General features: G+C 45.0%; 1 protein-coding gene across 1 annotated transcript in view; it reads left to right on the forward strand.

The window, feature by feature from the left end:
* LMNTD1 (lamin tail domain containing 1) overlaps positions 1–15,292 on the forward strand; it is a 1,301,017-nt gene that overhangs the window by 193,810 nt on the left and 1,091,915 nt on the right. The window contains exon 5 of the mRNA XM_086938753.1: positions 8,787–8,880. Within this exon, the coding sequence (XP_086794879.1) occupies positions 8,787–8,880 (94 nt within the window). The remainder of the gene's footprint in view (positions 1–8,786; positions 8,881–15,292) is intronic.

Genomic DNA, 15,292 nt, shown 5'->3' on the forward strand with positions numbered 1-15,292 from the left:
TGACATGGAATAGGCTTTATACACTAATAAGGAATATAACAGGAAAAGTCAGTCTGTTTTACTGTTTTCACTTCATTATTCCTCTATGTGGATGTGGAGCCCATGGGCTAGATTAACTTTCCTAGGGCCTACAGATTCCAGACACGGACTAAAGTCCACTGTAAAGGGTATGGGAAGAAGTATTCTGCCGAGACCAAAGTCATATTTGTACTGCTTTTGTGTCATCCAGAAATGTCATATTTCTCTCAGTCAGCCATAACCAGGACCTGGCTAGGGGCTGACCTCAGCAGGCTGGATTGATAACTACTCTTCCAAGTGCTAAGGCCTCCTCGCCAAGGAGAGAAGATGGGTGGAGCTACAGGTTCCTCCATCAGTAGCTGAAACCTGGTGCCAGGCACCACTCCCCTCTGGAGGGAAGGCAGCCTGGGGGGAAATGGCTCTCAGAGACCATGTGGTAGGAGCCCCTGGACGACAGCATTTGGAATAAACCCAGAGGCCTGGGCAGGAAGGAGGGAGCAGGGGCAGGGAAGTGATGTGTCGATGTGTGACAGGGCAAACAGAGACTTCCTGCCAGCCTCCTCCCCAACTTCTTAAAAACTTGCCCAGGAAGGGGAGCTCTCTCTGGGGTGTGGTCTGCTGAGGCAGAGGGTGCTAGAGCCTGGTGCAATGGGCAGTTGGAAGGAGGAACCCCCTGACTGCTCCAGAATCCTGAACAGCACTAGGAGAGAGTCCAGGACCAGTGTGCTGAAGCAGGAGCCTCTGCACAGGGAGAAGAGAGGCCCAGGAGGGGAGCCAGGTGAAACGCTGGCGCAGAGAGCCAGTGAGGACAGCACCCTGCAGAATCCACCCTCTGGGAGACCCAGAGGGCGAAGGAGAGTGCTTTCAGTGGCTGAGGATCAAGAGGAGGTGAAAATGGCGCAGATCGGTACTCTGGGTGCTCAGAAATGCCCCCCAGAAGCTAGGCGACCTTTGACCTCCAAAAAGACCGATAATGAAGCGCATGGGGCTCCGCCGCCGGTCTTTAATGGGCCCCCGGGTTAGGTCAAGGGAGAATATGGTACAAAGGGGTCCCTGGATCCCAACTCTGGGCCCCACTGATGGCGGGGGTGCCATTGTGCCCCGCGATGATAAGTTGGGGAGCGCCGTCCCGCTCCCCGTGAAGGTGCCCCCGCAGGGTGCCAGGAGCGCACCCCAGCCCCCACCAAAAATGAGGCCGGGGAGCGCCGTTGCGCTCCCCGTGAAGATTGGCAGGGGCCCGAGATCCCATCCCCGGGCCCCAAAGCCAGGGAGCGCCGACACGCTCCCCATGAAGATTTGGGAGGCGGGGTGCCAGGAGCCCACCCTGGCCCCCGGTGAAAAAGCAAAGACAGGGAGTGCCGGCGCGCTCACCGTGAAGAGGAGGAGGGAGCCAGAGACCCTATCTCTGGGCCCGGTATCAGGGGAGAGGAGGGGGAGGGCCGCCACACTCCTCCACTGCCGCTGGAGGAAGGCGGAGGAGTGCTGTTGCACTTCCCTGAGGTCCGGTCGGACCCGGCAGAAGCTGCGGGCAGAAGAGAAGAGTTGTGCCGGCTCCCGTGGCAGCACACAAGGGTGCTGGCCGGGCGCGGAGCCGGCGGGGTAGCCGGGGTTGGGCTGCCCTCCAATGCGGACAGCCTGCAGGGGTCCCGGGTGGGGCCGGGACCCCAAAAACAGAGGGATGAGCCAGGGGCCTGGGTGGGACCGGCCCCTGAACAATCACCAGAGCAGCTGGGAGTGGGCTCCCTGCACCGCATACACTCACCTGGGGGTCCGGGTGGGACCGGACCCCCATCGAGGGCAGGAGATGCGGCAAAGCCGCTGGCAGCGAGATCGCGGCTCCCGCCGAAGCAGCAAGGGAGCTGCTACTATAATATGCACAAGGGCCCATAATGCTTGGAGGGCTGGACCGGCCTGCAAGGGAAAAACTGCATTTTTTCTCATTGTGGTGGCCCCAGGAGGACAGGGTCACCACCCAGTGAGTGCAGAAGTGCAGGGGGAGCTGCTGGAGAATCACAGTCTCTCCTAGCAGAGGAAAGTTGCCCCCTAAGTCTCTTGGGGAAATAGAAGAAATAATCCCTCAAGGGCTCATCCTGCATTTTAACTCTTCCTGGGCTGGAACTTTTGTTCTACAGCTGGAAGAGGAGTGAGGAGTGCACCATGGTATGAAAGACTGAGCTGGGGATGTATAGAGAAGGGCATGCTCTGGAGGTGAAGAGGTGTAATTGCACCAGAGAAATGCATTTACTAATGTTATTTCTTTTAGAGGGACTGAAGGTCACATGTGTAATGTGAAGTACCAGTGTAAGGTGATGTCATAAGTGAAGTGGGGTTATGTTGCCAGACATTTCTGGTAGGGTGTCTGGCTGTATAGGCGTAATCCTGTGATTTCATCTGTGAATCCTTTAGGGGCTGCAATTGCAAGGCATTCTAATGTCCAGCAAATGTGATGGGTACTGTCATTCTAAGGTGATGCTTAAACATGTGTTCTTGCTGCTGCGCTTAGGTGAAGCACCCAGACTGTTAGCCCTTAAGATGTAGGGTTGTATACTTTATGGTCAGTAGGAAATGCTCAGTCGGGATTGTGTATCACCAGGACCAGTGTACCTATTTTAAGTGCTTGTTGAGGTAACTGGGTGGGTCGCTGCTGGGATGATGCCAGTGCGCAGGGCCCTCGCTCCATATGTTCAACTAACTGCATTGGGGGTAAGATGATGTGCATACATGGGAGTGGTGGTACTAGACCCCACCCCCCCTTTGGGAGGGGTGGAGATGTTATGCAATGTCACAAAGTGATTCCAACAACCTAAGTATATTTGTAAATTGGTGCATAGTATTGAGTTGTGTGTGTGTTTAATAAATGTACTCTTACTTTTATAAAGCAAAGTACAGACTGGACAATCAATTATTAAGTGTTAATGCTGCACACCTGTAATGGCGATTACTAGCCTACACTACCTCCCTTGAGTAAGCCTCAGACTGCTCTGCAACGCTACCCTCTGAGAGCCAGGTGCTACAATTGGGTGTTTGGTTCCCAGTGAAGGACAAATGTAGTCATGTTATTTGTGCAGGCCTAACAGATATTGCCTCGTTTTCCAACAATTAACCTTTACGCAATCCAGCTTCTTTGCTTGTCTTTGGCCATGTAAAACACACTGCCACCTTTTGGTTAGGTTTGTGCTATAGAAATACCATATACATACATGCATACAACCATGCAGAAGTAAAGTGTCTAGTAACAGAGGTTAGCTTTCATAAAGCACTGGCACGGACCAGATGTGAGACGGTGTGTTGTAATAATGATACAGTCTTTATGCTCTTTCCTGTAATTCACTCCTGTTGTTTATCTCATTAGTCATGCTCTGTATGCTTCTCATGTTACTCTCCCACTTATTCATATTTACCTATGATCACTGATTAAGCTCCTCAGCACACCATTGAACTTGATACCAATCATGTGAGTCTGACACACAGTTACAAACACTAGACAAAATGTCAACAGATACCTGTTCAACAAACCAGCCCGATGCTTTCATCCAAGTTCTGCTTTGCATAGAAACAACTAAGCAACAATCCACAGAAAAATATTATTTTCCTTGCATAAACTGTCACTGAAGGCTTCAATCATGCCACCTTCCCCCAAAAAACAGTCACCCCTAATCTGCAAAAAACGAAACAAATGTTGATTTATTAAGCACCAGAAATATCCTGCATCATTGTACATGACTGTGAATTGTAGCTCAGGGATCCTGCCCTTGTTCAGTTCTCTCTTGCTACCTAAGTAGGTCGCACTCTGAATGTACCTCTACATAGATCCGTACAATCACAATTTCGTCCCTGCACTAATAGAAGCAGGCTGTCAGCAATTCAGTTCCTAACATTGTAGAGTCAACAAATACATTTTAGAATGACAGGAGTGTTTATTTAAGCCTGTCTAGCTTTATTTTGCGACAGTCACAATGTTGGTTATCCTGTGTATACAAAGCCAGAATCACCTTAGCACGGAAAGGTGGCTAAAAATTAGCAGCACATCACTTATTGTCTAACATATTTTGATTTGGATGAATCCCAGCTGGCTCAGCTAATATGCCAACGTCCTGTTCCAAGAAATGTCTCATTCACCCTTTTCAACTAGTCTTAGTCCATGGGCTCTCCATCCCCACCACAGCCGAACATTTGTAACCTGGGTATTGTATTTTACATGTCTGTATCCTTCAGCACACAAGTGAACATTGAGATAAATTGACCCTGAAGATGATCACAAGATCCCAGGCTAAGGAGCATTCAAGATTTAAAACCCTCTCTATAGTGCACAAAGGATTACATTGTCGTGCCTTCTGGCATTTGACAAGACTGTTCTTGCTGTACCAAACAGCCAGGCACTTCAAGTCAGCTTCCCAGAAGGCAGTATGAAGTTACTCAATGAATCACTTACAATTTTGGGGTAAAACACTGAAAACACAAGGTTATGTCACTGGGAATTCTCTTGCGTCAACGCCATTTAGAGAAAACAGCATTACCATGACAGAATATGACTTTCATTAACGTAATGACTATTACATTAAAATCTTTTCCCTGTGTGACTAGTTTTGCATCTGAATTAAAGTTGCCCTGTGGGAATACCAGCGTATTAAGTAACTTGTGAACATTGTTTATTTTGTAAGTGATGGCTATTAGGGTTTTCATAACTGATCACCTAAAAACAGGTGAATACCATGACAGGAGTAATGTCAATCAGCAGTAGACATGCAGTAATAATCCTCTGATTTTGTGTCGCCATCCTGACTTTAAAAACGTACCTTACGGTGGCTGGCCTGCCAGTACCATCTTCTGTGTCTGCATTCTTCTCCATGGGAGAGTCAGCTGAGAGTACGCTGTCAGTGTCTCCATGTTCTTCCTGGTCCTTCTACCATGAATTCTCTGGGAAATAATTCTGGGTATTTGGGAAACCAAGTCCAAGATGGCGGCTTCTCAAGCCTGTAGCTCTCTTTCCCAAATCATCATGGTGACTTTCAACTTCCTGGGAAGTACTTCCTGCTTCAGCAACATATAAGGCAACTTTTTCTCTTGATCCTTGCGTTGGAACAACTTTTCGTTCCTATGGGTGTGTTTCCTTGCTCCTGTTCCTTCCAGTGTTCTTGCAAGGGGTTCTTCTCTCTTTTTCATCAGCTTCTTCAGTTCATGCCTGCCTGGTTGTGTTCTTCCTTTGTTCCTTACTACCTGTGGGACTGCCATTAGGAGGTGTTTTGCCTCTGGGCTTTTTCCTTCTCTGGGACTCCTTCTGGAATGCACCATCTGCTTAGGCGCTAATGTGGTTACCGCAAGGGGTCACCTCTACCTCAGGCAGACCAAGACAGTAAAACTGTAGACTTCATGGGCAACTGGCTGTCGGAGACAACTGCTTAAAGTTGGCTGTATTTCCAGTGTGCCCACAATTGATGAGGCATAATCCAACGCATTGTTTCCAGTTCTTGAGGCCGTCACATTCCCTACAGAACAATTACTGGCGACAGGTCCAGATATTTGCAACCAAAGTATGGTGTAGTTAGCATCGCACACTGAATGATTTTGGTACACATTGTGGGAGCAAAAACCATACACCAATATTTTAGGACACCCTCAAATTTCAGAAACCACAAAATTGCCTCTCATGGTAATTGTGCAAAAAGGTACCCTCCCTGACATCAGTTTAGCAGAGTGTCAAAATAAGTAACTAGGACCCCTCAATAATTGAATTATAGCTCTGAATGAAAAGTTCAAGGGTTTTATTACAAAAATCTCAAAATGACGTTGTACAGAATACTTTCCATGAATGCTCAAATGCAGAGTTATTACAGAGAACTAAAAAATCTGAAATTTAATTAAGTCGCAAAACAGCAGCAAAATCAGGAAAAGGTCAGACCGCATCCCTTTTAGCATCAACGAAAGCTCAAAAATCTTATTGCTCAGCCTCCCAATCACGTGTTTTATACATGATTCATGCATAACAATAAAACTGCAGTTTAGCATAGCCTGATCGTATGCAACATTTTGTTAACAAATCAGAAGAATTAACTTTAATACCTTAAATCACAAGCACTATCCCCCTCTAAGCACCCAGAATCTTCAGTGCTACTGCCATTTGGACAGGTTCAAACAAAAAAGGAAACTTTTTTAAAAATATCAGTTCATACAAATTAATAAACCTCGTTTGTACAGCTGTACTACAGAAGAAGAACCTTGGTTATTATAATATAGGAGGATCAATAGAGGTTCCATTAAACCCCTTTTATTCTTAACAGTGAAAAAATCCATTGCATCAGCTGTCTTTGCTTCCACAGGGCTTGTCAGGACAGAAGATGCACCAAGGGATATGATGGGAGTGAATGACAGATTCAGCTTCCATTTTATCCAAGATGTCGTTTTCACATAAATGTGGCACAGCTAATTTTTGTTAATAAACACACTTCTATGCTTCCTATTAAACTTTCTCCAGCCATCATAGTAACCCACAATGGACGTATTGGATCCTACATAAAAAGTATTAATATTCATTATTATGTATTACACCAAGACATAGATTTTAATACGCTTCCACAATATTCACTGGAGGAATGGAGAATAGGCACATTTTTTTTAATTAATTGATTCATGGGTTATTTACAGCATTATTCACCAAGGTCTCTTACAGCAATTGACTCATTTCACCTGAAGTGTTTCACCTGCACGAACCAGGCAAAATGTCTGGACCGCAATGAAGAAAACATGAAAATCAGAATGAAAACTCAGGTTCTCCTATTATTTCCCATTTGATTATAATCAGAGAATTAACCCTTCTTCGTGAATTACTGATGGCCACAGCATTGGATATTCTCTGTGTTGTTGAAATCCCAGGTTGAATGGGCTGCAGAATATTGAAGTTTTTCTCAATGTGAATGAACCACCAGATTTAAAAGCCACAGAGTGGGCCAGGAAGGGGAGGAGCATGATCAATGTAAGATCTGTTTGTTAGCAGGAACAATAATCAGTGCACGGAGCAGAAATTATGAGATGAAAGAAATTTGTAAAATCTTGAAATCACATTGTTTTTCCAGCCACTTTTATACTTGGCGCACCACATCCAGAGTTAGCTACTTTCTCACTTACCTTTTAAATTCCAATACTGCGAGGTGCACTATTTAAAAGGGACAGTACTAATTCTCTTTCTGGGTTTTGCTCCTAAGAACGGGGATAATGATCAATGCTTTGTACTGCTCTGAATTGCAGATCTGAGAATAGGCTATTCACAAAACTGGCATGTCAGTAAATCTACACGTGTAAGTTTACTCTTACATTTTGTAATAAAGTAACTACTTTTGGACATTCACCATTAAAATTATAAATTTACTACAAAATGTATGTTTGCATGCCTCTACCTCCTCAATTAAGAGGGTTCAGCCACATTTAAGAGCATTAAGTTACTACTTGCAACTTTTCACATGTAGGTGGAGATCTCCCCCTGGTAAAGTATAGGGAGAACGTTAAAAGTTTATTAAACAAGTTAAAAACGTAAAAATAATTTAGATGTTAAATTCAAAATTGAATTATTTTGAATCTATCAAATTAAAAGAAAATAATTGTTTTATGGATACATTTGGAATAAATGTAAGATAATAATTTAAAGGTACCAACATTATTTCAAGTAATGCATATAATTAATTCGAAGAAATTAAATTATTTAAAAAAAGAGATACTGTTTATTCATTTTTAAATGTAAAAAGGGGATGATAAAATATAATAAAACTAATTAACATATATATGTTTTATTTATGGTCATTTTAATATTAAATAAGATTTATTTATATTTTAAGTTGTTGAATTCAATTAATTTACAATAACATTATTTCCTACGGGATTTGTTTTAAACCCCGACAGCCATTATTTTTTATGGGAAGGTGTTGCTCCACCAGTGTCTGTCCATTTGTAGTGCTGGACTTCTTGGTCCGAACTTGCGTACAGTTACAAGAGTATTTGGCTCCTCTGCACGGAGGTATGTGAATAGCATTTTCTAGTTTGTTAGTAGTACTATTGTAGTACTAATTGCCTCAGTGTTTCTCTGCAAAACTTTCACCAGATTTTACATGCCAGAGGTTGTGTAGAGTAAAATGCGGAGTATTTTTGCACCACTTGTAATCCAATTCAGGTTTACCAACCAAACAGAAAGAGGGCCTAATACAAGGATTTTAGAGGAGCCACTTCCTGAGTCTTTAGCATCTGCTGACGAGGAGATTTAGACATGTTATGCTTTTCCTCCGCTCTGCATCACTCCCATTGCAGGAATCACCAAGGAGTTATTGGACAGGCAATTTCCAGCACAACATTTGAGGCAGGGATGATCTTTAGGAGTCACAAAGGCTTTCTAATTCCTGCATTCCTCTTGTGAATTTCATGTTTATCTTCGAAATCTCTAGGATATTTCAAGAGATTTTCTTTACTTACTCGTTGCAGTTTAATTTTAGTAAAATGGTGTATGATGTCACCAGGCCACTTCGGTGAGTGTGTGACGAGTCTTTCACTACTCTATGATTTGGGCAAAATGATGTTGGTCATTGTTTATTTAAATATTTCAATAGATTTTCCCATTTTATGAGCATGCTTTTTCAGTACGTTGGCTAAATAAGATAGCTCAATAACAATTCTGTAAAGTTGCTGGCTATGCACCCTTAATATTTAAGACACAACATGCATGCTTGAAAATGTTCATGTTTTTTTTTTACTTAAAATGAAACAATGTTTTTTCTAACTTTAAATAGGTATGAGGAAGAATACGCCATGAGACAAAAGCTGCAGGAGCAGATGTGGGAGTGCAAGGACCAACTGCAGTATGAAAAGGACCTCCATTTAAAGGTAAAATGCCAGCCATCCTCGACAGAAAGTCAGATTAACACTTCGATTATATTATAAACCTGTTATGGTACAAAGTCAATGCACAGAAAACACAACAAAATGATGGAGGGAGTGCTAAACCTTTTCAACCACTCACCCTCAGTCAAGAGATACAGGTTTAATCCATCATTCCTTTGCTCACTATGCTACCCCAGTTTGGACCCAGCCATATACAAATCAGTCTTGATCCTGCTCCTCATGGGAACAGTTTAGCCCGAACTGCCAGGCCAGGTCCTGCCTGAAACGAAAACAAGCATCAAGGGACCAAGTTCGGTGCACGGACTAAGTGCAGATTAATTTGCTTTTGACTAGTGACCCTCCACTGGCCATCTGCTGCTCATTCTGGAATTCAGGCACTATTTCTGAGCTATGATGAAGTCAACACTGGCCACGTCATAGCTCTGTTTTTCTACCCTTATTCAACTTATGCCCACACCCTCCCTGTTTCTTCTCCCCTCCCTCCCATCTCTGCTTCTTCCTGCGCCTCCCACCCACCCTGTCTCTTCTTTTTTATGTAACTTATCCACACACCCTCCATCCCTAGGTCTTGCCTGAGCCAGTGCCCATGCGGTGCGAGGCTTCTAGTAAGGGCTTTTCAACTCGCACCACACGTTTGTGCGTGTGCTTTTTTTCATCACACCTATTGGCCTTTGCGTGCTTCTATCTAAGAAAGACAGCGCACAATTGGCCAAAGGCGGATGCATGGCCCACCTTCTCTCTGACCTGGCATAGGCAGCTCGGGAGCGAGCAGCAGTGCCATCTGTTTCCAATGATCTTAATTGGAGACAGATGGCGGTCGCGCTGGCTCTGGTGCAAATTCCTTTTAGCTCGTGCGTGCACCACTCCCGGGCTTGTTGTGAGAAGGAAGCAAGTTTGCCCACGTCCGAAGAAAGATGGCGAGCTGTGTCTTTTTCGGAGACCTTGGCGGGCTTTCTATATTGTAGGACAATATGGCAGATGCTTGTGGAGTATGGCAGAAGTTGACGTCTTTTTAGAGGCAATGACAGACTTTTCCCATGCTGCGCAGAAACATTAAAGGCATTCTTACAGTGTTGGGGCAGTGACTAACTCCGATACAGTTGCCTTGCAGAGTACTCGGAAATTTAAAGTCTAAGATTGAAAGACATAAGTTCAGGAAATGTGGCACATCGGGTACTTGTTTTTTAGGTCTCGGCTAGGCAGCGCATGCGCTGTCTCGTCGAGTGATGGTGTATACAGTATAGTGAGGAAGCTCCGCCCACTTTCCAGCCTTTTTTTTTCATTGGCTTGCATAATATTTTCTGCATTATGATTAGTGGTTGGCTTGGTAATCCCGCCTCCTGACGGGCATTTCGTAATTTTTACCCTTCTGAGGCTATCGGCCCCTTTACTTCACAAACAGTTTTGCTCCCCTGCCTCTCCCCATTCCCTCCCGTACTCTGTTACTTCTTCAACCACCAACACCTTCCCAGCCCCTCCTGTTCATGCCTTCTTTGACGCCTGCACTTCCGTTTAAAATGCAGGAGGACTCGCGGAAATACGCGTCCTATTGCATTTTCAGTGCTTGTTTGCTATTTGATTCGTGGGTGCATTCGCACTATTTGTCTCGCATGCGCGCAATGCTTTACATCGTACGCATGTGTGACAAAACACCACACACTTGTCCGGCTTGCTGTAGACCGCCGGGGCTCCCAAATGCAAGCAGAGGAATCCGCCGATCTTCAACTGGTAAGTCAGATTTCAATCGACTCTCTGCCCGATACTGCCTGGTGTGCCTCTGCTGTTTAGCTTGTTAACTTTGGCAGCATGGCATGCATTTTCTATAGCCGTCGCGAGCCTTCCTTTCTTTTCTGTGGCAACACGGCATGCTGCCCCCATCTCCCTTTGAAAAGATTTGGGTCAGAGATGTTCCCCTTTGTGGGTAAAGTTAGGGGCGCCTTTGTCTGCCAGCACAGCTGTGCATAAGCCTTACTTGGTAAAGTTGAGACATCCAGGGGCGAGAGTGGAACAAAATGGATTTGTTGTTCACAGCTTCTTCGTGGACGTTTCGAGTTGCCCCTGTTAAGGCTGCTTTATATCCCGCTCCATTCCAACCCTAAAGATAGTGGCAACAGAGAGTAGTGTGAAACAAACAGAGTGGCATTCGTGGCGCCTGGACAGAATGAGCTCATTGAGCGCTCCAAAGTTACCCTACCCGAGGCTGGTGGAATAAGATGCTGCTGGTAACTTGTAAACGGATGGCACGTTATTGTCCAAGACAGACCCATTCAGCTGGTTCTACCTTGCTTTATATGTATTTTTGTGGTCTTTATCATGCTGCCCCTGTCGTATCTATTACTTATTGTAGTTTTACACCAATTCACCAAGAAGCATACGCACTCTAGTGGTCATACCACCTTACTTCAGAAACCTCAGAGAGGATTGTGTTTCAGTCCGAGAGGTGAAAGGGCAGCCGTGCAAGGCTGCAGTAAGTCACCGCTGAGAGATAGTGATGAACCGAGCAGCACAGAGGCCCGGGTAACCGCCCGGATCGGGATGGTTTGTGTATGGATGGAGACTTCATGTGTCAGAATGTTTGCATTGACTTGGCCTTCTTTGCTATGTGTAGATTTTAGTGTTAGGTGATTAGAATAGTGCAGAGATACAGTTGTGTGGCTTCTATTTGTCCGACGTGTATACACCATTAAAGGCTGGTGTGCTGGCTAAAATTAAAGCAACCTATTTTGCATTTGTGGACAAATACTCTGTGTGCCTGTCATTGTTTAGCTCAGGGGTCTCCAAACCGGTCCTGGAGGGCCGGATCCATTCCAGATTTTTTGGATATCCCCATTGAGATACATGTAGTAATTTTAAAAATCTGGCATGGATCCGGCCCTCCAGGACCGGTTTGGAGACCCCTGGTTTAGCTGTTTGGAGTAAAATGTATCCTATTGAGCAGTGACTGGATGAAAGTTAACACAAGCGCCTTGTCCTCCTCGCTAATTTATTTTTACACCTCTCGCTCTGTGTCCCTCCCCGCCTCCTTCATAGACATCCCCCGGGGCACTTCACTTATTTGTGTGTAGCCCAGGGTTCGATTCCCGCCTCGGCGGGATCGGGCTTAAATTCCTCTGACTGGATATTCTCGCCTCAGTGCCGAATCTAAGCATGGGCCCCACGCTGCAACTCTGGGCAATAGCTTGCTTAGTCTCCACAACGGCCCCCGATGCACAAGGGATGCCTGGTTTCACCATGGGATGCCCAGGAGTGGACACCTCACAAGGAAAAACCAGGAGGGGTTCCCTTGTGGTAGCAGTACAAGCGCCGGGATGCCTCCGGGTTACTGTTCGCGCTATACAAATACAACACATTTACATTGCCTCCTCAAAGCACGAGGACATATATTCTTGTCCAATGTTTACAGGTAACACACATGACTTGATGAGGACACCATTGTTTAACTCCTTCCTAGACGGGAAGGCAAATGCTATGTCGCTTAAAATGACCGATGTCTTTTTTTGTTGGACAAGTATAGTTTGGTGTGTGATGTGTGAAGAGTACTCTTGTGCGGGTGCAGGGAGGTTTTACGTTCTAGCCTTGATTTTCTGTGCTTGAGTAATCTTGGTTGCACCATTTTATTGTATTGCAGCATTTATATAACGCTTACTACCCTATGTTGAGTGCTGAAGCCCTAGCACTCATGAATAACATGCTAAACCATGTAGGGTGTGTGGTTGAAAGGATGTTTTTGTTTTGATCCTTTGTGGGAAGTATTTCCATGCAGTCCGTCATCGGGAGACCTTTATTTCGCCTTAAGAGTAAATCTTAAAATTTAATGCATCCAAAAAAAACAATCCATATTTTATTGTTCAGGTCTGAGATTATGGTTTATGTTAGTGGGTATATACTTTACCATAGGAAAAAAACATTAAGTTCTGTTGTATGACCTACAAGTATGTTTGCACCAGTCACTCACAGCAGTAGCCTCAGCGGCTTGTGTTCTACGTCGAATATTGCTTTCAGTAGCCGACGGCAACCAGCCGTGGAGTGTAGCCACCCTATGAAAAAGTTGGCTTCCACTCAATGTTATAATGAAGCACATCAGAAAGAAGCAATGATTGTTAAAATAAACTGAAAAAAAAATCAAGACCGAGGATCCCTATCAACGTTATGGGACATTATCGTTATTGCGCTCCAGAAAGTAATGGAGGCCCATTAAGTGGTGTGAAGGCGCACTTAGTGCTTTGGTGGCGGGCTGGGTGCTTTGTAGCCAATTGGTTGTTACGTTACAATATTGTGGTTTTAAGTGTGCCACAGTCTGGTCGATAATTCCCCACAGCTCATTAAATGTTCTGTTTGCAGTAGTCTTTTAGCCAAGGCATTTGTAGTTGCTGTGAGAAGTTGGCCTGATATGCAGTGATGAAACATAGCCGCCTAAAACTCAACTCAGACAAAACGGAGGTGCTCATCCTAGGATCTTCCCCCTCAGCATGGGACGACTCTTGGTGGCCCTCCGCTCTGGGAACAGCACCCACACCCACAGACCACGCACATAACCTTGGCTGCATCCTAGACTCCTCTCTCTCGATGTCCAGACAAGTCAACGCAGTCTCATCCTCTTGCTTCAACGTACTCCGCACTCTCAAAAAGATCTTCCGTTGGATCCCCCTGGAGACAAGAAAGACTGTCACCCACGCACTGGTCACAAGTCGACTGGACTACGGAAACACAATATACGCCGGAATCACAGCAAAATCACAGAAAAAACTCCAACGCATCCAAAACGCATCAGCGAGACTCATATTAAACATCCCTCGCCAAGATCACATCTCCAGACACCTAAAAGACCTCCACTGGCTTCCCGTCAACAAAAGAATTACATTCCGCCTTCTCACCCACGCACACAAGGCCCTCTACAATCTAGGACCCGAATGCCTTAACACTCGCCTATCCTTCTATAAACCCACCCACCAACTAAGATCGTCCAATCAAGCCCTTGCCGCGGTCCCGCGCATCCGAAAATCCACCATGGGTGGCAGATCCTTCTCCTTCCTTGCCGCCAAGACCTGGAACTCACTCCCCACTCACCTCCGCCTTACTCAAAATCACATCGCCTTCAGAAAAGATCTTAAAACTTGGATATTTGACATATAATGAACACCTTCCCCAAGCGCCTTGAGACCCTCTGGGTGAAGAGTGCGCTATACAAATGCCAGAACTTGAACTTGAACTAGTGATCACTATGTATCAGTCCAAACAACCCTTATTGATGATTGGTTGTAAGTCAACCGTAGACCAGCTATCCTAGTAGCATGGACAAGAGCAGTCTTTAGGCTAGACTCTAGAGGGCGTGTTAAGCCAGCTGTTATACCATCACATATACCCCTTGAACACCAAGTGAAAGGACACCACACAAGTTGTTATGAAAATAAAAGTATATTTATTTAGAACACAACAACCCTGGACTCTTTATGAGGACAGGGTGCTAAGCACAATACAAAGCTCTTAGGAAAATACTCAAATCGCACAATTTACACAAATGCCCGAGGGGCACGGAAAACCATATACTCTAAAAGTGGAATGCGAAATTACTAGCAGGTAAGTACTACTCTAATAGGCTTTGGGATCGCTAGGACTTGACTACTGAACCTTCAGATTACTAGCAGGAGGCCTAGGGAGATCGGGTGCAGAGTGTGCACTCTCACGCGGGATGCAGGACAAAGTCTATGGTTGCTAGGAATTACAAATTTTATTTATTTTTTTATTTTCAAAGTTTTATATAGCGCGAACAAGATCTTCGCAGATATCAGAGCGCTTTACATAGAAGGGTACATGAGGGAACAAAGTCAAATAGGTAAATCAATAGATCATACAGTACAGAAGGGTACATGAGGGAACAAAGTCAAATAGGTAAATCAGTAGATCATACAGTACAAATAATACAAATAGGTGGCTGCAAAGCCAATCATGTGAGTGATAAGACAACTCATACAAATAAGTAAAGGGGTCAAGCAAGTAATACAGATCAGTGCGGGGTGTTAATAGGGTTCGAGATAGTAGATCAAGTGTATTTAGCCATAAGGATAGCTAGTGTTATCGTACGAATCCGACTAGGTAGAGCTGAAACGAAAAAGGATCTGGACCCTTGGATAGTGAGGCTATGCTGGGGCACCGAAATGCCGAAGTTACCTAGCCTAGGGGCTGCGGCTGCATAGGTCTGAAAAGACGTCGGGAATCCTCGTTGCAGTCTATGGAGCCTGAAAGAAGAAGTTGCTGGCAGGCGACCAGTGTTGAAGTTCGAAGTGATCCAAGCCTGGATTGAAGATGGAGGATACCTGTAAGCAGAGGGGACCAAGTTCTGAATCACTAGCCAGTGATTAGATGGGCACCAGGATGGCACCGGATAGAGTCACCT

Source organism: Lissotriton vulgaris, chromosome 1_1 (assembly GCF_964263255.1).
Source record: "Lissotriton vulgaris chromosome 1_1, aLisVul1.2, whole genome shotgun sequence".
Taxonomy (NCBI): domain Eukaryota; kingdom Metazoa; phylum Chordata; class Amphibia; order Caudata; family Salamandridae; genus Lissotriton; species Lissotriton vulgaris.